The sequence below is a fragment of the Pan paniscus genome, chromosome 9, assembly GCF_029289425.2.
Source record: "Pan paniscus chromosome 9, NHGRI_mPanPan1-v2.0_pri, whole genome shotgun sequence".
Classification (NCBI taxonomy): Eukaryota; Metazoa; Chordata; class Mammalia; order Primates; family Hominidae; genus Pan; species Pan paniscus.
This window is the reverse complement of record NC_073258.2, coordinates 103,838,602-103,862,306: the sequence shown is the minus strand read 5'-3', so window position 1 is coordinate 103,862,306 and position 23,705 is coordinate 103,838,602. Positions and strand designations below refer to the sequence as shown.

Below are 23,705 nucleotides of genomic sequence, written 5' to 3'. Positions count from 1 at the left end.
ATTTAGTATTATTTTAAAGAAATAATACCTAGCAGCAGTAACCTGGCAGCCCAAAGGCTGTATATGGCCCGTAGATGTGTATATTTATGTATTTTGTATCAGCATTTAAAACTAGGAGATTTTGTATTAAAATACAACTTTTAGATTTGTTGGAAAAATTTAAAAAGTCTGACAAAACTGTACCTTTATAGTACTCCTTTATAGGAGTCAGAGGCTGGAGTCAAGTGTTAACTGTGTTGGACTTGCTTTTCAGTTTGACAGTTCATGGTATGCCAACACCTAGGCTGTTTTTCAGTTGCCATTTATTATCATATGTGCTCTGCTGCTTTTCTTACGGTAGAGAAACATGTCTGTCAAAAGCAATGGAAAAAGACCACCAGAGGATTATGTGTTTTAAGAAGAATAAAGCAAGCATATTTCTTTGTGGCAGTGATTTTTTTCCTACATTTAAACAAAATAAACACTGAGCTCATTTAAACTGCCTACTTGGCTCTGTCAGCAAATGAGTTTGGACCTCCCCTACATTATAAAAATATATGTTTTAGAATAGTACTTAGCTCATTAATTAGATATTCATTAGGCACTTGCTTTGTGTTCAGCTTTGTACTACATCCTGTTATTGGAATAAAGTAAGTCTCTATTATGGCTGATCCCTCTCAACAAGCTTGTACACTTCTTGGGGAGGCAACATAGAAATATTACCTTCAACACTTTTCAGATTGTTTCATAATTAAATGCCAGAATGCTATGGACACTTAGAAAAAGGGAGAGATTTGTATTGACTCAGTTACTGGAGGGTTCATGAAACACCTTGAGAAGGAAGTTGCTATAGATACCATTGTTCCTTGTGTCTTTAAGGGCAAAAAAGAAAAGGCTAATAAGAAAGCACCATTAAATGGAATAAGGTGTCTAGAAGCAGAACACCCAAAGAAAGGAAGGGTCATTCCTCTGTCATTGCAGAGCTCGTGGGGAGTTTGTTTTATAATTGGAGAGATGAGTTCACTGAATTCTGACAAAAATGGTTTCTTTTTTTCTAGGGCCTGTTCTTCTTGATGAATTTGTTGAGTGGCAAAAAGTCCGTCAGACATCATAGCAAGAACTATGTGAAGAAAATGCAAACCTTTCAATTCCCACGTGTATGCAAGCTAATGTGATGAGGGGGAAAACAATCCAACGGGTGCATTTTCATTCATATGAAAGACTTCTCATAGTACTTTTTTTTCCTTTTTTTAAAGGAGGTTTTTCTTGTTACATGTGATGGGCATTGAGCCACACCTCTTCTTAGACTGAATATTGAAGTTTTTGTTTTGAGTTATGTTTATAACATTTATTTCAGAACAATAAAGATTCAGATTTGTGACAAAGGCCTTAAAGTGAAGATGTCCCTTGAGTGTCAGAGTGGTATTTATTTTTGTAAATTTGAATTTTTTGATTTTTGAGGTTCCAATTCACCGTGAATTTACAGAATTTTCAAGATTTTAAACAGTCTTAATATTTGGCAACATAGTCTGCTGATGGTATGGCTCATTATAGTCATCTCTGCACAATTTGGAAGACTGTTGGCCTTGACTTCTGGGATAATGATTTGCTGATGCAGCTAATAAACATTTCTAGGTATTGGAAAAATGCTCCTACTTTTAGCTCTGGGTTTCTATAAAAGCTGCCAAGGTCTTATGCAGATGTCTTATCTCAGAGAGCTTAGAATTGGAAAGATTATGTCCAGTTGTTTTGTTTTCTAAAAAAGTTGTATTATTAAGTTGTATCATCATTATTATTGTTGATAATAGCATATTTATATTTTTAACTGTCATTATATAGGGAATTTTGTTTAAAGCACTTTTTTTTTTTTTTGCCTTAAGAGAACGTTAGCTGTGATATGGATTTAATTAAGATACACATAGGAAAAGAAGACAATAGAATAAGGAATCATGAGAGAACTCTGGGTATAATTGTGCACAACTCAATAGAGCCATTTACGTTGGTAGTATTGCAGATTGCTAATTATCACAATTTTCTGCCTGTTGGTAATCAAGTGTCTTGAGGAAAGGGAAAGCTTTCCTAATTCATGTAAAAGGCACTTTTGTACTAGCAGCAGGCCTGTTTGTACATTCCTTTTCAAACCATCCAGTATCCCAGTGATATGAAAACTTTGTTCATATTCATAGCCCAGTCACAACTTCAGAAACATTTCTAGTGTCATTGTTTGAGTAGAGAGAAGTAAAGAGGTTATTTTTCCATAATAAGGGAGTGTTTCTATTAGGATTTAAGGTAAAGGTTGATTTTTCAGTGGTGAACTTGTTTAAAGAATGATTTCTCCATATTGATTACCTAAGAGAATGACATTTTAAAGTGTTTTATTGTTTGCTTTTTAGTTAATCAGCTGGGAAAAAAATGATTGCCACTGTTTTACTTGCCTTCTTAATAAGATTACTTTGTACAGTTTTCTAAAACACCCATAATAGTGGGAGACAGTTTTCCTAAATGTCTTATAGAAAAGGATAATACAGAATGCTCCTCTTAAGTATTAGAATCACTGAGTTATGAACTGAGCATACCAGTGGTATTAGGATTTCATATTATGAATGATGTTTTAATATCAAATTTATTATAAGGAAAGCATTTAGATTTGTAGACCTTTAAATTTATAATTTAGTTGACTCTTCAAGGCACATCTGAACTGAAGAACATATCCACTTTTGTTAAATTCCAAAACATATAAGCAAAAGCTTATAAATTGTCCATTTGTAACCTGAACTAATGGTAATATCTTTTTCATCTTCAGTATTTGAGTAAAATAGGGAACACTTAAAGCTTATAGATGACATGTTTTTTAAAAAGTATATATATGAAAGCACAGGCATCCTTGGTATACGCAGGAGATTGATACCAGGACCCTTGTGTATACCCAAATCTGTGCATACTTAAGTCCTACAGTCATCCCTGTGGAACCTGCCTGTATAAAAAGTCAGCCCTCCCCGTGTATGTAGGTGTCGCATCCCGGGAATACTGTATTTTCAATCCATGTTTGGTTTAAAAAAATCCGCGTATAAGCAGACCCACACAGTTCAAACTCATGCTGTTCAAGGGTCAACAGTATTTACTTTGCATACTTATCCAAAGATACCTTTAAGACTTTTTGAGTCTGAAAATGAAATTTACTTTATTTTTTCCCTTTAAGTCAACTGTCCTATCCTACCCTAGCCATACTTTGGAGTCCAGTACCACTGAGGCCACGCTTGCTTTACTCTATTGCTCCATCTATTTCTCTTACCTTCTTAAAGTTATAACATTTGCCTACTTTGAAGGCAAATTTACTCTGCCTAATTCATCAGTCAGGGTGTGGGCTGTGTCCCTTCCTGTCTTTCCTTTGTTAATTTTGAATAGCATTTAATTTACTGGGAAATTTATGATCAAAAATGTTAAGTGATATAAACAATACAATATTAAGGACCCTGCAGTATAAAAAAGTCTAACTGTTGTGGTTCCTTTTTTGACTAGTTAGCTTTAAGTGCCTTCCCACGAACCCTGTTGTAAAATTTTCAGAACTACTTCCTTTGTACAGGATGAAATACTGTATGGTGCTTTATAACATGGAGTTGAGTTGTTTCTATAAGAATATTATACAAATGTAATACTACTGGGAGAAAGTAGAGCCAGATGTTGATTTGGACAGATTGCAACCCCCCCCCACCCCCCCACTCCTCGGGGCCAATAATTCTTAATAAGGTATGATGTTAATACCTCTAGGAAATTGCCAGGGATTCAGGTGACAGTGTGTGATGAAAACAGTGTATTGTGTGCTGGCCTGACTGCATTACCATGTTTGTCTTCTATTGTCTAATGATTTCTTATTTCTTAAATGCTGCTGATAAAATTATTGATATAATACATTTTTGACAGTAGTAGCATTTTTATGTATAATGTATAGATTTTATTGGTTTTTACTCAGAAGCACTCTAGATTAGTGTTTCTTGAACTGCAATTTGAAGCCTTCTTTGGGAATGTTAGATTGAGGAGTATTTCTCTTAAATACAAATGCCTTTTCATCTAGCAAACCAAAAATTATATCTTAATATTGAATGCCATCACTCGGGTTCGGGGTGGGAGTAAATTCTGAGATAACTCCAGAGTTTTCAAGGCATACAAGGTATGTGGAATAGCACAGATTCAGAATACATGATATATACGTATAAAATGAAACATTTCACTTTGAAGTATTTCTTCAACAAAACATGTCCTGTCTGCCTACTTGCTAATGTGAAATTATGAAAGGATTTATTGAAATATATGTTCAGTTTGAGGTGTAATTGGTAAGAATGCCAGGTGGTGTTCTTCTGCCCTCTTTTGAAGAAGTGTACTTAAAACTATTGTGATAATTCATCTCTGATAAAACTTTGTTCTGGCCTTCAAGGCTCTTACAGCTTAATGTTTTAAATGTCTAAGGCATCAAATAAATTGAGGGCATTTTAATGAAAACAAAAAAGGAAAACTAAATGCCTTTCTTTGTTAAAGCAAAAGGCCAAAAATAAAAAATAAAATTAAAACCCCCCCCAAAAAAACCCAAAAGTCTTACTCCTAAAGAAGAATTCTTACCTCTAAGGAGGAATCCTTCCCTCTTGAGGAAATACCACTTTTTGAGTGACATTAGAAATCATCACAAGGAAACATTTCAAAGAAAGGATCATTTTCTTTTCAGGAGAAAGAGGAATAACAATTTCATTAACTTCCTCAATAGGAAAGGCTAGTCTGAATTATTAAATATTCTGGATTATATCTTTTTTTAATGATATAGTTTTATTACTTCAGGAATATTTGGTAAGAACCAGGTAAACCTATTGTTTAAGATTTGTTCTTTTTTGTTAATAGACCTATGATTAGTATGGTGGAAGCCCAAAAAGCAGTCTAATTTTTATGATAAACTTACAGACTGTGGAAAGATGAATTTCTGCCCCAAACCTTGGATAAGTTGTCATTAATTTAATTGTAGAGATTTTTCTAGTGAACTTGTACTTCACTGGAACAAATCTTTAGATCTTTTAAAGCACAATTTATGTTTTTAAAAACAGTCTTAAAACTGATCGATCATACATTTGCTGTGTCCACCTTACAATCTTTTACATTCTATTAGTACAGATAGTGTTTCCTTTGCTCCTTTTCCTGACCAGTTGTTATTGGTGTGACCATTTTCTTTTTAGGATCGATGAAACATTTTGCTGTGTATGCTGTGTCATGTATTAGAACCTCTTATAATATGGCTCATTTTTACATGGTTTCTGATTTACCATGTGTTAAATATTCCTTAAAATACATCTAGTAACACTATAGTAAGGTTAGATTTTAACCTAAGTATTGAATCTTGTCTTATAATGCCAATTTTATTGGAGCTTTGTTGCATTTATTTGGCTCTATGGTCCATAAATGGGAGTTAATAGCAAACGTTTTATTAAAAATGTCTTAGCTTTCCCCCAAATTATATCATTTTTTAGAAGTTTTATCCTTCTGGGGTGTTTTTGGCTTTCTGAGCTTTAAGATATTAATGAATTTTTTCCACATACTTCATGGGTTTGGTTTTAAGTATGAGGTTAAAATTGTGGATTTTAAAAAGCTAATAAATACTTGAAGTGAATATATAGAGAGAGCCAGATTTCCCCAAAACTCTGTGAGCTGTGTGTGTTTTGTGTAGAATATTAGCCATAATAAACTTTTCCCTTTTTTTTTTGGAGACAGGGTCTTACTCTGTCACCCAGGATGGAGTGCAGTGGTGCGGTCTCAGCTCACTGCAGCCTCGACCTCCTGGGTTCAAGAGATTCTCGTGCGTCAACCTCCCAAGTAGCTGGGATTACAGATGCCTGCCACCATGCCCAGCTAAGTTTTGTATTTTTTGTTTGTTTGTTTTAGTAAAGATGGGATTTCACCATGTTGGCCAGGCTGGTCTCAAACTCCTGCCCTCAAGTGATCCCACCCACCTCAGACTCCCAAAGTGCTGGGATTACAGGTGTGAGCCACCACTCCTGGCAAATAATTAACTTTTTCACATAGAAAATAGATCACAGATAAAAGCTCCTCACATATTTTGAAGGTCAAAAAAAAAAATTGCTGTTGCTAACAATTGCCTTTGAACCATGAAAGAGGAAAAACTAACTTTATTTGAGCAACTTGTCATTTGAGACTTAAACTAACTTGTCAAACTTAGCAGAATTAACTTGTGAGTATTGACTTAAGTGAAGTTAGTTTATATACTTTACTATTCTGTCATGCAAATAAAATGGCTTAGAGCAAGTTCATACACAGTTACTTTTATCTACAAATGTAGAAATCTTACCTATTTGAAATTTACATTATTCCCTGAAACTATGCATATTGAGAGAGAGTTTATAGAAGTATTATCTGAGAAACCTGAGTTTGATTTTCTTTTTGTGACATTCCTGTTAATGTCACTTTTAAACAAGCCACTTAACCTATGTCATTTTCAGTTTCTTCTGTAAAATGGCGATAATGATACCTACCAGTATTGTTACGAAGTTCAAATAGGCCCTAGCCACAGCACTTAGTAGGTGTTAAATGAATGCGTCTTGTTACTTGAACAAGAAGTGGTTAGTTATGATAGTTTATTTTTTTCTGACAAATTTACTGTCTTTTATAAAAAGAAATAGCTAGGATTTCCTGTGTTATCCTGCCATTTTTATAATCAAACAAAATTATTAATATTTTCCTTAGACTAAATCATTAATTTAACAAATCTCAAGCATCTACTATATGCCAAGAAGTATTCTAGGCCTGAATATATTGCAGGGCACGAAGCAAGACAGTAATTTCTGACCTTTATGGGATTTTTATTTTAATTGGTTAGTAAAATAGTTTATCATTTTGTGACAAGGTTATATGGGGAAAGTAAGTTGAGGAAGGGGCCCAGAGAGTGTGTGAGGATAGGATTACTATTAAGTAGCATGTACACTGATATGTGACATTGAGCAGAGGCCTGAGGAGGTGAATGGTTGTGCAGTGTGGATATCTGGGAGGAGAGCATTCCAGGCAGAAGGAATATTACATGCTAAGGCCCTGAGCTGGTACAGAGTGTAAAGAAACAGTAAAGAGATCAGTGTGACTGTAGTGAACAATAATAGCATTTTAGGGAGAATTAGAAAATGAACTGAGAGAGATTGGGAGTAATAATCCTGCCTGATTGTAGGTAATTACGTAGGGCATTATAGCCCTTTCTCAAGAGTAGGACTTTACTGAGTGAGCTAGCAAGCAATTAGGATTCAGATCAAAGCAAGGATGGAAGCAGGTAGTAGTAGGAAGATAATATGGTAAATCCAGGTGACAAATGGTACAATTTGAGATTAAGAGTAATGGAAATAAGTGGTCAGATTCGGAATGTATTTTGGTGGTAGCACCAAAAGGATATGCTGATAGAATGATGTGAGGTATGAAAAAAAGAATGATCAAGGTTTTTGGCTTGAAGAATGAAGTGGGCATTAATAAGATGGTGAAGACTCAGAGGAGCAGGCTTAAGCGGGTAGATTGAGAGTTTACTTTTGGATATGTTATGGTAGACTTGTCTGTCAGACGTCCAAAGGAAAATGTAGAGTGGGCAGTTGGATATTTGAACCTGGAAAAGTAGAGGTCTGGGCTGGAGATAAATATATTTGGAAGTCATCAGTGTGTAATCTTATTTTAAGTCAGGACATGGATGAAACCACTTAGAGAGTAAGTGTAGCCAGAGGATAGAACTTAATTGAAGACATATGATCGATGAAATTCAAGGCCAACTTTTGTGATTTTTCAAATAGAAATAAAATGTTAACATTTTCTACCACACATATACAAACCATTACTTTCTATAGTGTTGTAGAAGCACTAAGATTTAAAAAGCAAGATTGATAATAGTTGCCAAATATATAAACAAATGGCAAATTAAATTGAGGAGGGAGTGTCACTTTATTCTTGGAATAAAGTTTTTGTTTTGAAGTAATACAGTTTTTTATATTAAGAATAACAACATCTGGAGTGCTAGTTTCTTTTTCTCATTGTTGGAAATTGCTATTCCAATTCAATTTGACAGTTTTAGCACTAGAGGGCAGGCTTGCTTCTAGATTGTGAAGAGTTCTACATGAATTAATATAGCCAAACAGCGCAGGTTGAACATCCTTAACTTGAAAATCTGAAATTCAAAATGCTTCAAAATCCAAAACTTTTTGAGTGTTGACATGATGCCACAAGTGGAAAATTCCACACCTGACCTCATATGATGGGTCACAGTCAAAATGCAGGTGTACAACAGTTTACTCTGTTCCCAAGAGAAAAATAAAATTAGCTGCAGGCTATGTGTAAAAAGTGTATATGAAACATAAATGAATTTCATGTTTAGACTTGGGTCCCATCCCCAAGGTATCTTATTATGAATATGCAAATATTCAAAGATCAAAAAAAAGAAATCAAACACTTCTGGTCCCAAGCATTTTGGATAAGAGATATTCAACCTGCACCTACATTCAATCTCAATTAATGAATGCAGTTGTTTCTTATGTGACAGGTTTGCCATCTACTATGTTTTTTTCTAGTGCTAGGAAAGCATAAAATAAGGCTAATTGATTTTAGTACATCTAGGACTGGCAGTTGACGCTAATATACATTTGAATATAAATGTATATTTATATTCCAAGGAGTTTCCAAGGAAACTCAAGTGTAGCTTAATTATACTCAGATTTGATATAGAGGGTCTTCCACCACATATATGAATATTAAAGCCAGTCAGAAGAAATCCTGGACATGAAAACATTTTTTTCAGGAAATAATTAACTATGTGCTGGGTATTATTATATGAGCGTGGCTACAAAGATGAATAAAATATAGTCCCTGCCTAAATAAGCTTTGTTGTAGCATCTTACAGCACTTAATATCTTGTGCTGTATCTATTTAAATGTCTTTTTCCCTTCAATAATAGAAATCCTGACTCACTTATTTTTGGTGCCTCCAAGTGCCCATCACACAATTCAGTTTACAGTGTTTGAACATGTGAATAATGAGAGAGAGAAAAATAAGAAAACGGTCAGGGAATTGGGGCCTTTGAAAAAACTTATTTTCACATTTTTACCCTTAGAGAGATGCTTTTCCTATTAACACGTCTAAAGATTATGGAGACAATTCTAACCTTCTATCTTTGCTCCCACTACTTCTTCAAGCAGACTTTAACCCCATTCCTCAAGAGCAGTTATTGGCAGCCATAGAGAGTGGGAGGTCAAGCCTTTTTTAGTCATTGGAGTAAACAGGAGACATAGATGTGGAAATTGGGAGGTTCTCTCTATCTGGCTTACGTCAGTTTGAGAAGTTTGACATGAAATGGAACCTTCTGGAATGAGGTTCTTTTTCCCGCTTTTCACCTGGAAAGTTTTCCCATACATGGTCCTCTTGCACCCCTAGTCCTTTTAGGGTCCCTATTTCTGTGTGCTAGTTCTTTCATTTCCTTGTCTGTAACATGAGGATAATAATAGTCCTTATCTAATAGCATTATTTTGAGGATGAAATGAAATACAGGCAGTAAATATTAGTTACTCTTTGCTATCTGGAAAAACATCAATTGAACCTCATAGGATGGACTTGTGTTCAATAAGTGTTATATATAGTAGAGTCAAATGGAAAAATTGACCCACTCAGATACATTTTTTTTCATTGATACATAATAGATGTATTTATTTTGGGGGTACATGTGATAATATGATATATTCATATAATTAAAATTCATTGATACATGATGTATTTATTTGGGGGTACATGTGATAGTATGATATATTCATATAATTAAAATTCATTGATACATAATGTATTTATTTGGGGGGTACATGTGATAGTATGATATATTCATATAATTAAATGAAGATAATTGGGATATCCATCACCTTAAATATTTATGTTTTCTTTACACTAGGAACATTCGAATTCTCTTTAGCTATTTTGAAATGTACAATAGTTTAGTGTTAATAGATCAGTCATCCTACTGATATATCGAACACCAGGTCTTATTTCTTCTGTCTACATAGACATATTTAGAAATGCAAATCTCTTAGGAAATTAATCTGTAATGTCAATGATGCACACTGATTTGTATTACTTGCTTTCTTTGTAGGCAGTATAGTGAAATGGTTCATTAAATGGATGCTAAATATGACTAAATGATCAATTTACAGTGTAGTTGGCACCAAGTAATAAATGCTCAGTAACATAGCCACTATGGCTGTCTTTAAAAGTGGATTGGTTTGACTTCATAGGAAGGACTCTATTTTTAAAAAAGAGAAATATTAAAAAATAAAAAGCCAAAATACTATGATACCTTATTACATTGAGTCTCTTAAATCAGTTTTTTTTTAAATTAAGTAGCAGGACCCTATTGCAAAATAAGTTTTACCTAGAAGCACAGTATTTAAAACAGAAAGCTAAAATACTCTGGTTAAGTGGGAAGCTCCCTGTCTTCCTCGCTGCTAGTAGTATTTCTGAAAAACCTCAAAGGAACTCCTTGCTCTCTGAATAGCAGGTTTTAAAAACCACTACTTGCACATTTGCACCTTGACATCAAACATGTGAACAAAGTAATAGAGTGAGAAAACTGAATTTCTATTTAGGAATTTCTATTTTATTCTCTCTATAAAAAGCCAAGAAGTGGTTGGTGTTTGGAATAACATGAAAAATATTCCAAGTATCTTTGGAAATACTTACACTAGAACTATAAGGTTTATGATAATTCTATCTTAGATTCATTATCTAGAGCTGGTCTAAAAAAGGATGATATGTAAGAACTACCAAGAGAGACTTGGAGTAGATACAAGAATGAAGGAATGAATCAATATCCAATAAATATCCATAGGCCCAGGCTTTGCTATGCCCTCTTATTACACAGGATAAAACAGTGTAGTTGTTAGTTTCTACCTTTGAAGATTATGATCCTTAAAAAGGAAACAGCTCTGTGAACAGAGACCATGTTATTCATAGGTGTTCCTCACTTGTTTCCACCACATAATAGGTGTGTATTTAATGAATGAAAAAATTCACGTCTCTCTTTGATCCTAGACTGCAAATTACTTAAAAGAAATGGACCGTATTTTACTTATCTCTCATGGCCTGCAAATTGAGTTTGCTTACTGAATTAATGAATGAATGACCAATTGTACACATATGTCTGTAAAACGTTTACATATCCACATTCCCATTAGACTGAGATTCTTGAGGGCAGAAACCATGTCTTCACCTCTCAGCATGGTGCCTGACTCATGGTAGGTTGTCAAAAGCATTTGCAGAACTGAATAAAACTTAACGTTTAAGTAGTACTGGAGCAGTCTCACATAACCGGGCACAGTGTCTTCTAAATAGACACTAAAATTATTTCATAATTAAAGACAGATCTCACTAAGCATTTTCTGAGTTAGTGCCAGTTGAATAATATGACAATAAGCTATAGGAGTTCAGAGGAGAGTGAGTTCTGTGGACTGAAATAGTCAAAGTAGATTTTCAGAGCAGATGAGACGTGATGAAGGCTGGGGCTACTTTGGTGTTTTAAGAACATTAATTAGGCAGCAGGAAAATCTGAGGACAGGGAGACTAGTAAGGAAGGCTGGAAAGAGCCCTGGGTTTGGAGTTCAGAGATCTGTGTTCAGAGTCCTTTGCTTCTTAGTGACTATGTGACCTTGAGAAGATAACTTGAGCTCCCTTTTCCTCTTCTGTGAGGTAGAGGTAAGATTGATGTGCATATTGATATTGTACTTAAAAGTCTTTGTAAAATGCTAAGTAAAACCTAATGCTATGCTTTGAATGTAGTGGGTTCCAAATATTTGTTTAATGACAAAGAATAAATGATATTGACTAATGAAAATAATGGAGCCACTGGAATGTCACCCCCTGCATCTGCCAGTAAACCTGTTAACACGGGGGTGGCGGGGGGGAAGTAAATATGTGAAGCCACCAAATCTCATGATCAGGAGAAAAACTTTGGAACTCCCATGAGACTCCAAAGTTATGTCAGAGGTGAATAAGTCATGAACTTTTCATGCTAATATCATTTCTAAGGTTGCTGCCTTGTCAGAAGAAGCAAACCACAAGATAAACCATGCAGAAAATCTTTTTTTAAAAAAGTTTCCTGAAGGATGGATGGTTCATTTGTTCTGCTTGTCACTTTACTTACTAATGAGTCATTTTTTTCCTTAACCAGTAATTTGTTTTAAATTTGGTCATAAGATGGTATGTTGACTAGTCCAATGTTACAAAATAATTGGAAAAAAGATGACAGACCACCAACTGAATAAGGGAAATCTGGTTCTTGAACTTCCAATGTATGAATTGGTGATGGTAAGCTTAGTCTTTATGATGTAAGATTGGATTTATTGGAACTTCTTTATGTCCAGAAGTTGCAGCACCTTTCTTTGTCTCTGGAATGCCCAAGATCTCTACTGCATCCTGTAGACATGGAGGGTTTCCCCCCTTATTCTGGGTCTGATTATTTTTAAAGAAACACCCTTTCCTTACCCATCATGGAGACACTACTAACCTTGTATATACTTTTATTAGAGTGCTGATAACACCATATTACAGTAGCATACTTACATATCTGTTTTCTTAACTGTGAGCTCCTTGAGAGCAGGGACCGTGTGTTTTTGCTTTTATTTCACCAGTACTCAGAACTATCCACAGTATAGAAAAGCACTCAATAAATGGAACAAATGAAAATGAATAGATAAATAAATGATTTCGCTTGTATAAGATGTCCAGTAATCTTTTGTGTATTTTTCTAATTCACTGTATGGCACACATTCTAGTACAACCCTGTTTATAATGTTGACCTACTATTAAAGGAATTAAACAAATGTAAGCCAAGACAAGAAATGCATATTAAAACAACTATGGTTTTTTTGCCTTCCAAATTGGCACAGATTTTAAAAATTGATAATGCCCATGTTTGATGACACAAGGAGACAGGAATTGTTATACTTTGCTGGAGGGAATATACATTGGCATAGCCTTTTCTGGAAGTCATTTAGGGAGATACATCCAAAAGCCTTAGTAAGTTTCATATTTTCTCACCCAACAATTCTATGCCTATCATCTTAAAGAATAAATTTTAAAACTTTCAAAAGATTTTTATCATAACATATTTGATAGAAAAAATGAAATAACCTAAATGTTTAAGCATAGAAAATTTGTTGAATAAATTACAGCATATTTATGCAATAGAGTACTATGCCATCTTGAAAAATCCACACTGTATTTTCAAAGGGAGTAAAAGACTGGCTTTAAAGCAGCATATAGATAGGCACAATAGATACTATGTTTTAAAAATGTGTATGTATAGGTCTGGCACAGTGGCTCACGCCTGTAAATCCCAGCACTTTAGGAGGCCAAAGTGGGCGGATCACCTGAGGTCGGGAGTTCGAGACCAGCTTGACCAACATGGTGAAACCATGCCTCTACTAAAAATACAAAATTAGCCGGGTGTGGTGCCACATGCCTGTAATCCCAGCTACTCGGGAGGCTGAGGCAGGAGAATCGCTTGAACCTGGGAGGCGGAGGTTGCGGTGAGCCGAGATCATGCCATTGCACTCCAGCCTGGGCAACAAGAGCAAAACTCCGTCTCAAAAAAAAAAAAAAAAAAAATATATATATATATATATATAGAGAGAGAGAGAGAGAGAGAGAGAGAGAGAGAGACAGAGAGACAGAGAGAGACAGAGAGAGCGAGAGAGAGAGAGAGAGAGAAAAGCCTGAAAGGCTGTGTACCAAAATATGAAAAATGTCAACTTACTGGTAATAGAATTACCAGGGGTTTTTAGTTTACGTCACTCTATATAATATGATGAGTATGTATTACTGTTTTAATACAAAAAGTCAATAAAGGTTCTATAAAGAAGGCATACTTTCTCCTTTGCTGATTATATATATCCTCCAATGAAAGAAGAGAGACCAACCTTAAAATATGAATTTTTACCCGGCCCCAGTGTGGCAGACCATTTTCCCTGTTTTTCCCGTTGTCCTTTGTAACTCATAGGATACAGTGGAGGCCTCTACAGAAGTAATTGATTCATTCATTGAGGAAATACTTGCTGAGGACCTACAATAGTCTAGGAACTTGGGATATGAAATAAGTGTTGAATTCTTAAAGGCTAATTGTATTGTGGAGTTATTTTTAAAACTGGAAATTTAATAAAGAGTATCTAGGCTAACCTTCTCTCTTTGGAGACAGGGAAAATGGATCCCAAGGAGGTTGCCTACGATTGGATGTATAATAAATGGCACATCCTAGACTTGAATTCAGAAATATTTCTAGTTGTGCGCTCTTTCTAGTCACTTGGGCCTCTCATTTTGTAAAACTATCATCTGCACAAATACAGATTCTTAAAGTCAGAAGAAATCTTGTCCTTGATGCTTTTATCTGTTCTACAATATCTTTAATAATCCTAATTTGCTTCACTTTGTCTCATAGAATATGTTGTTAACTAAAGCTTCATACCTGTGAATTTTCTATATTAGTCATTAAATTATTTCTCCCTCAAATCATACTTTTGCTTTATTTTTAACCACATAAAACTGGACAAAGCCACTTAAAACCTTTCCTCCCATTTACATCAATGTGGTCCTCTTTCCAATGTGGAGGGCCCATTTAGCCAGTCAGTAATCCATGTACCTTGTATATTATGCACAAAAGTTATGTATCATTTAGATTTTTGTCAACTGCTGAAATACAAATACATTATAGTCACAGCACAGCACAGCACAGCACTACACTGCCTTCAGTTTCTCAAATGAGCTATTCCTTTATATTCTACTTTTTCCACCTTGAAAGTCCTCACCTGGCTCTTACTCAGCCTCCAAAATTCCTAATCCTAGCATAGATGTCACCTCTTCTGGGAATGATTTCCTTACCCACACCCACTCCCAAACATCCTCTCTTACCTCCTATAGTGTCATCGGGCATATTGCATCGTATTATTCTGAACTCCTTGAAGCCAGAGACTTAGTCTTTTATCTTCCTGATATGTCCATAGGTGAGTGTGGGACCAATCACAGGCACTTAAACATCTCTGTTGATAGAATAAAGAAATGGATGGAATGAACAAATTTCCTTACCACGTTAAAAAAAAAAGGTTACTTTGCAATTATTCTTCCGTGCTGGTTCCTTGTGATCACCTCTTCTTTCTGTTTATCATTATTCATTAATCTGGTTTATATTCTCCTGTATTGAGATAAAAATCACTATAAAATTCTGTATTTTTGAAAAATCAGGAATAATGTATGCCCATCTCCAGTTCTCTAGCAGTTGAGCATCTTGTTCCCCATTTTTCCTTTAAGATTATAGATTGTGTTTTGGTTATAATATCTGTACATTCACTGAGAATTCTAGGTTGAGATATTGGAATTCATTTCATAGTAGCAGTGTGATATTGTGCAATGATCAACACACAGGAAGCTGAAGAGAGGATTCCAGTTCAGATGGAGCCACTGATTTGCTAGATGACCTTAAACTAGCCATTTATCTTTCCAGCGCTTCAATTTCTCATCTGCAAAGTGAAAGTATTGGATTCAATAATCTCCAAGGTCTCTTCCCTCTCCCAGATTCTCTTAAATTCTATCTAGTGTGTTCTCTTAGAATACTATGAGCTGATCTTAGCTTTTGAATAACCTAAAGAATTGGACTTTACAGGTCAGCACTCAACCCAACGTAGAAGTTGCCTCTTTAATCCTGTGACATATTCGAGCTCTGCTTCAGTATTTCCTGTAGTTTGATGTTATTTCCATAAAAGACACCTCATTCCATTGAAACAACTCTCATTGCAAGTTTTTTTCTGACATCAACCCCCGATATACCCCCTCTGTCACCTCCATGGATTGATTCTGATTTTGCCCTACAGAGTGGAATTTCTCTTTATCACTTGACAGACTTTCAGATATTTGAGAATAACAATAGTACACCAGCCATAAGTCTTGTATTTTCCAGGTTAAAAAATTCTGGTTTCTCTGACTGCTTCTCATATGATCAAATTGCTCCTTATTCCTGATGCAGCCTCTCTGTCCTTTTGCACCTCAGTGACTGCAGATGCAACCCTCCACCTGCAGTGTGCTTCATCCCTTCCTCCATACTGAGTCACTCATTCATCAAGGCCCAGTTTGGACCCTTTCGTCTTCCAGCCAAATGAGTTATTCTGTCCTCTGTGCTTCATAAATGCTTTACTTTGCTTTTACACACCTTTTACTACAGTGATTTTTATACTGTATTTTAAGTTTTTAATGTATCTGTGTGCTCTGCGATAGCAAGGAACTTAACTGGCTTGTTTATAATGCTGGGAACCTGACAGGCATGCATGAGTTAAATGACTGAGAGTCTACTTTCTAGCATATAATATGGAGCCTGGCATATAGTTGATGCTTAAGAAGTGTTTATTGAAAAAAATGAGTTCATGAACAAATGCTATTTGCTTCAAGATACTTAAGTATCCTTTGAGTCCTGTTAAAATATTAAACCTAGAACCAAACATAAAACTACAGATGTGATTACATGTGTAGTGCAGAGTGTAGGGGATCTTACACATGCTGGAAGCTATCTTTAATTTCAGACTGACATCCACAGTAACAAAAAAGACAAATTAAACTAGGACCTGAGTAGTTCTGTTTCTCTTTATTCAATGTGATACTCCCCAGCAGTGTTCACGTCTTCTCCATTCTCTTACCCTGAACACAACTAAAGAAGCCCTCAGCATCCTCCACTTTCTAAAGCAGTGGGTCCCCAAACTTTTTGGCACCAGGGACCAGTTTTGTGGAAGACAGTTTTTTCATGGGGGTTGGGAGTGGATGGTTTCAGGATGAAATTGTCCCACATCAGGTCATCAGACATTAGATTCTCATAAGGAGCCATAGCCTGGATCTCTCGCATGCTCAGTTCACAATAGGATTTGCGCTCCTATGAGAATCTAATGCTGCTGCTGGTCTGACAGGAGGCAGAGCTCATGCGGTAATGTCCCCGCCGCTCACCTCCTGTGTCGCGCATTTCCTAACAGGCCATGGACAGGTACCCATCAACCGCCAAGGGTTGGGATTGGGAACCCCTGTTCTACAGTTTATTCTGGGCTTTTGCCTTCTGGCTCTACTCTTAGGTCTCTGAGGCATTCTTGCTTTTTTGTCTTTTATGGCTGTCTATGTAAAACATGCTTCCCTTTTTGTCTTTATATGTAAAGACAAAGAAAAAAACTTTTTTGTGCTTATAATGTGGTAACTTTATTTAAAGATCCTGCTAAAACTCATGAAAAGCCTTTTCTTAAAATAATTATCTGTAAGACTTGAAGAAAACTGATCATTTGGAAACCTTCTGTATTTTTTTTAGAGTAATATAAACTTTAAAAATAAAAGTTGTGGTTTGATGCAGTTGCTGGCATAGATTTATATGCAATTGCATAAATTATATACTTTGCCCAGAATTACTTAGAATTTTTTTTCAAAATTATTTTATTTCTTACATGATGATTTAGAGGGACTATTTTCAAACCAGTAAAAATATTTTATAAGTAATATCTGGCCGTTTTCTAACCAATTGAGTAATTTGTTGCACAATAAGCCACATCTTTCAGCAAGAAAAACATTAAGTTTAATATTAATAGTAAAGACATTACACAATGAATAAGGACAAAATTTTAATTTGCTTTAAATATTTCTTTAGGGGAGAGGACACCCACTTCTACTCAAAGAAGAGAAACATTTTTACAGTTCAGAGGCCTTTTACTTTTCTACACCTATTATTCCATGAATCCATAGGGAAGGGGTCTCAGCAGCTCAAGCTCCTTCCAGTTGGTTCTCACAAAATGCACTTCTCTGGGTGGAGCAGGCTGGCGCTTCACCTGAACCCAGGTACTTCTCTCTTTGGCTTCCTTCTTTTTCCCATCATTTTCCTTCACACGTTTCAGGAAGCTATCCTGGCTCTTAGCATGCTTAATGTGCTCAATACACACATTAATTCTCTTGCCAGGAATCTTGCCCTTAACTTGTATGTTTACAACAATGCCAACGGCATGCGGAGGAACACTGGGACTCTTCCGGTTTTGCCATGGTAACACTTGTGGGCACTCCTTTTTCAACCTATTCCCTTGATGTCTACAATATCACCTTTCTTATAGATTCATATGTTTGTGGCCACAGGAACAACTCCATGTTTTCTAAAAGGCCTAGAGAACATATATAGGGTGCCTCTCCTCTTTCCTTTTGCATTCGTTATTTTGGTGAATTACTGGAAGATGGCAGTTCCGGCCAAACAGGCTAGAATGTTATTTCCTTCTGATTACTAAAATGCCCATGGCTTCTATACCTTCCAAATCTTCTAATCTCCCTGAGCTGTGCCTATTGATTCAGGTGGTGGTCACTGAATGAAACAAGATACAAGCGAAAAAGGAATATAGAGCATAGGTTTGTGTGTATGAGTAATAGAGAAAAGCAAAGGGAAATGATACTAAGTGTAGTTGCTATAAGAAAAGATGAGTTTTCGGCCGGACGCGGTGGCTCACGCCTGTAATCTCAGCACTTTGGGAGACCAAGGCAGGTGGATCACAAAGTCAGGAGATCGAGACCATCCTGGCTAACACGGTGAAACCCCGTCTCTACTAAAAATACAAAAAATTAGCCGGTCGTGGTGGTGGGCGTCTGTAGTCCCAGCTGCTCGGGAGGCTGAGGCAGGAGAATGGCGTGAACCCTGGAGGCGGAGCTTGCAGTGAGCCAAGATCGCGCCACTGCACTCAGCCTGGGCAACAGAGCAAGACTCAGTCTCAAAAAAAAAAAAAAAAAAAAAAAAGAAAAGAAAAGATGAGTTTTCTACCTCATTTATTTGGTGAAAATAATGAAGAAAAGCCAGTGGGACTAAGGAAAAGTAGGCAAGTTTTTCAGACTTCTTATATCTGTATGTAGACAAGAGTGGGAAAAAACAAAACAGGAAGTACTTCAGAAGTGTAAACAAATACTTATCACGTGGCTTTACTGGAAAATTGTGCATTCTCCTGAAGTCCCAGAGAGTAACTAAATGGAAAGAATGACAACTAGAAAGAGGAATTTGTCATGAACCAGATTCCAGCCACGACACAACCTTCAATTACCTAATATGCAAATTTAGAAAATTACTCAATCACTTAAAAAATAGAAATGGTCAAAAAAATCTCAATAATATCTTAAAGTAAATGCGAGCTCAGCAGAATCAATATTTTAATCAGTAACTACTTATTTTAAATATAAAATTCTAGACACTCCTAGGAGGATGGTCTGTCCCGTGTTTTTATAGTGGATGAGATAAATATAACAAGGGAATTTGTACATCCATTTTGTGGGGTTGCTTGGCCTTCCAAAAGTCAAACTGGATAAGACTGGCTTCCAGAAAACCAGAAAGTTTTCCTGTTAATAACTGAGAGTTCACTGTGCTCTTTGCCTTCTCATAACCCTTGTTTATTAGCAGTGGAAAGAGCTCTGGATTAGAAACCAGGTGTTTTGCCTGGATAATTTCCAGGGCTGTTACAACATTCTAATAAGATAGGCATGGCAAATCACTTTATTGCTTCTATGACGTTATTCAGTAATTTCAAATAGTGTTAACATCAATACTGCGATGAATATGTGAAATGCATGTGATCAGTTATGAATTTATAGAATTATAAAAGTATTGATTGTGAGATATGATTGGAAACTAGTCCAATGAACATATTACCTTAAAAATTTCTACAACTATGATTAACAGCTACTGACCATTTAACCAACATTTAAAACCAGTCCGTGGATTGATACCTGTTCTTTCAATGAAGAGACTACTTGCTTGGTATATGTGAGAAAATCAATTTTCCAAAAAGCATTCTTGTTTATGTTAGAGGGAAACTTGTAATTACCAAACAGGAGTGGAATTTGCATTTAGGCCATTAGTTTTTGCTCAGCAAATTTGGGAGAAAATCAGAGTTGTCTGAAACTGTAAACATTATCCAAAAGAGTTACCCTAAAAATCTAGTTGCAAGAAAAAAAAAATCTGTTGATTTTTCTGAACTGCTGGAAAGTTTAGGCAGTAGTAGCTGTAATTCTTAACTCCACTTGACTGGTTACTGATAAACTGAGCTATACTAAAAATGCAAGACTGCAGTTGATGTCTTTTTACCTTAGGTCACCAATTTACTCCAAGTTTGCTTATTAAATTCTCAAGTGGCTTTCTTCTGATATTGCCCTCCATGCTTTCTCTGTTCCACATTAAATGACTTCTCATCCTCTTAGACTGAGGTACAAGTTTACATTCTTTGTTTCTCATCAATACTAATAATTTAAAAATACGTGCATAAGGCAAATCTATATAAACTCTGTATTGAACATTCAACAGAATTTGCTTATTGTAATTCTTAAAATTCACATTTCAACTGGTTGAATATATACTGTCCATGGAAAATAAAGGATATTTTCCTAAAGCAGACTTCTTAGACACATAAAAACAGAAGGTATTAAAAATGATCAAATGAAATTCATCTTCTTTCAGTTTAAAAATATTTTCTTAAATCGATAAATAATTATGTATAATTTGTAGGGTATAATATGATGTTTTAATCTATGTATACATTGTAGAAAGATCACATCAAGCTAATCACTGATTTAGAGGGCTTCATGGGCTGTTAGGAATCCTGATGATACAGTGAAAGTTCCTATCTCATAGTGTTGTTGGGAGATTAAAGGAATTTATACATGGAAGGGCTTGTGATAGTGTCTGATATATGATAAATGTTCATAAATGTTTTCTATTTTCTTCTGATTACTACTTTAAATAAACTCTGGGGTATTTTGTGAGGAAATCTTTTGCTTGCCTAACAGTAGAAGTCATTCTTTCTATATTGGGGTTTATTTTCCCCTTTATTTTTCTCTGTCTTATTCTCCTTGCTCTTCCTGCCTTTCTTTATTGGTTTTTATTATTGAAAATCTGAGGTAGTGGCTTGGTGACCCCAAAACAAAAATTTAACCTGTTCAATCACTTGTCCAGCAGCCTGGGAGACAAAACAGTGTGCTATTTGTTTGCTGATACTGTTTTCCTCTTCTTTCTTACAATCCACATTCTATCCTCCAGGCCCCAATCCTTGCTCTTTCCCCAGATCAGTCCAGAGTACACTGATATTCACTGAACTAATCCAGTGCTTACCATCTACACCACGCATTTATAGTTTCCTGTATATAATCAGTTGCATGTTTCATGGGATTTTGTATTTTTCTCTTAAGTGCTAGTTTTGTTTCCTCAAGAACTTAGGCTTATGGGGATGAAAATCCCATCCTTTCTCCCCAAACCATCAAGTATCTGCCACAGTGTTATACACCTAATAGATTCTCCCTAGGAAATGCTTGATGAGTTGAATCCCCCTACCTCATTTAAATGGTTGTTTTGATATCATGGAGTTACCATCTAAGTTGTACCAAGGAAAAGAAGTTCTCTACTCATCTCTAAAAATTTGTTCTACCATCCAAATGATTCTCTTTTTGTCAGAAGGTTTATCTTAGAGACAAACCTAAATCATTCCTTTTGTAGTTGATAGTACCATCTGGTTGAAACGAAAGAAGGAATTGTGATAATTATCATGGTTAATTACTTTGATTTTTAATACAGTTATTTTCTTAATTCTTTTTTAAAGGGATTTATGTTTTTGTTCAAGGAGTTTTAAGTCTTTGGAGTCTGTGATTGAAAGAGCTATATCCAGTTATATCTAATTTTTATTCTTTTGGTGGTATTATTCAAAATGAGATCTGCATAATGTCTGTATCAGAATCACCTGGGTTATGTAACCTGAAAACTTCAATGCACCATTTCAGAGCTGCTGCATCGGAATATCTTGGTGTGAAGCTGAAAATTTGCATTTTAATGCTTCCAGATAATTCTTAGATATTTGGGAGTTGAGAATTATTTTGTTCTTAATATGCTGGAAAGAGAATTGCTGTTTTCCATTCCTTGGTAAATTTTGCATTATGTAATTTTCAAGTTATTAAATAGGGTATTGCTTGGCCTAACAAGACGCTTTTTTTTTAGTGTGAGGACCCTCTCTGTCTGTCTCTCTCCCCCAACTCCAGTATACACAGACACACCATCTTATTTTGTAATAGCTCCCTGATAGTACCATGGTCCTAAGCTCTAATGAAACTCATCTTACATTATACTATTATTATAAATTTCTCTATATCTGACATCTTCCACTTCCACCAGATTATGTTCCTCAAGGAGGGTGTGCATGGTTAGGTACACGGTAAATGTTTACTATTACGAACATTAAATACATTTTATATTGCTATTAAACTGCTTCATGTATATTAAATGTACATTCTCAACATAGGAAACTAAACAGATTAATCCTATATTCTTTGTTATCTTTTACCCTTTTGAATATATAGTAAGAGAGGAATGTGAATAAACCAGTTCTATATTTGATAGGCATTCACAATTTTTATTAATTCCTTGAGGTGAGAGCTGAACAAATATTTGGTTTATATATTAAGGTAAAACAGAAAAAAAAATAAAACAAATCTATACTTAGTCTTTTTTTCTGGAAGAATGGCTCAGCAGGGCTAAGCAAGATTTTGTTTACAAACCTGGTTTCCATACTTGGTGAGCTTGCATACAAACCAACAATCTTTGGTAACCCATGAGCCATTGTCTCCTGATGTTCTTATTTCTGACCAGAACATGAAGTTGGCAAAATTATCCAAAACATCACATCCTAAACTACTCTAGTTACAACCAAGAAGCTTGATTTCCAAAACAGAAATGTGTAACTGTTAAATCCACTAAAAGGAAAATTCCTCATTTTTAGGCAAGTGATTATTTTTTTCTCTCTGATTTGAAGCATGTTTAGATGCATATTGTTCAGGAGTACAAAATTATTATAAAACAGGGCCTTTATATCCTTTTCATCCATGAGTATACAGCAGACAAATATCTTATTATCTCTAATTCTGTCTGAGAATAAGAAACCAGTACAATTTACTCAACAATGTACAAAGATCAGTGAGAAGAAAGAAATCTTAGGCTGAGAATTCAAGATCAAATAAAGTTCTAGAACATGCTGTGCCCCAGGCTTTTTACAAAATTAAGCCTTAGTGGTCACCTTCAAACCAGCAAAGCAATGTGAACACTGAGAAAGTCTTCACTTGCCCTTCCACTTTCTTTACATGTTGGTCCTGTCTTAATGTCGTATTAAATTCATACAAACTGTCTTTTGGGAACTGATGGCAACTTTCATATGTAAAGGGGAGAAGGGAACTAATATTTATTAAGCTCCTGCTATGTGCTTACTACTTTTAAAATATTATTTCATCCAATCCTTGTAATTCTTGACATAGATTTTATAAACCTTGATATATGGCAAAATTTATACTCAAAAAAGCACACAGATGATAACTGAGTGAACCCGTACTCAATACCAGGATTTCTATTTTCAAGTCTGGTATGTTTATCACTATTCTAGGACTATGTACTACATAGTAAGTGGTCAGTGAATCTTTGCAAAGTGAATGAATGAACTCCATGGATGTCTCCTGAATATCAACTTGAATCTCTTTCTTTTTCACTCTCTTTTTCTCACAGTAAATATTTATTCTTTTTTTTTTTAGAGTTTTCTTTTTTTTTTATTATACTTTAAGTTTTAGGGTACATGTGCACGTTGTGCAGGTTAGTTACATACGTATACATGTGCCAT

General features: G+C 35.3%; 1 protein-coding gene across 3 annotated transcripts in view; it reads left to right on the top strand.

The window, feature by feature from the left end:
* Nucleotides 1-1,378, top strand: part of DCUN1D5 (defective in cullin neddylation 1 domain containing 5) — a 30,137-nt gene extending 28,759 nt beyond the window's left edge. For all 3 annotated transcript variants that reach the window (XM_003828372.5, XM_008953767.6, XM_034933599.3), the window contains exon 8: nucleotides 1,038-1,378. In XM_003828372.5, the coding sequence (XP_003828420.1) occupies nucleotides 1,038-1,093 (56 nt within the window). In that variant the 3' untranslated portion in view covers nucleotides 1,094-1,378. The remainder of the gene's footprint in view (nucleotides 1-1,037) is intronic.
* The last annotated feature ends 22,327 nt before the right edge of the window (nucleotides 1,379-23,705 follow it).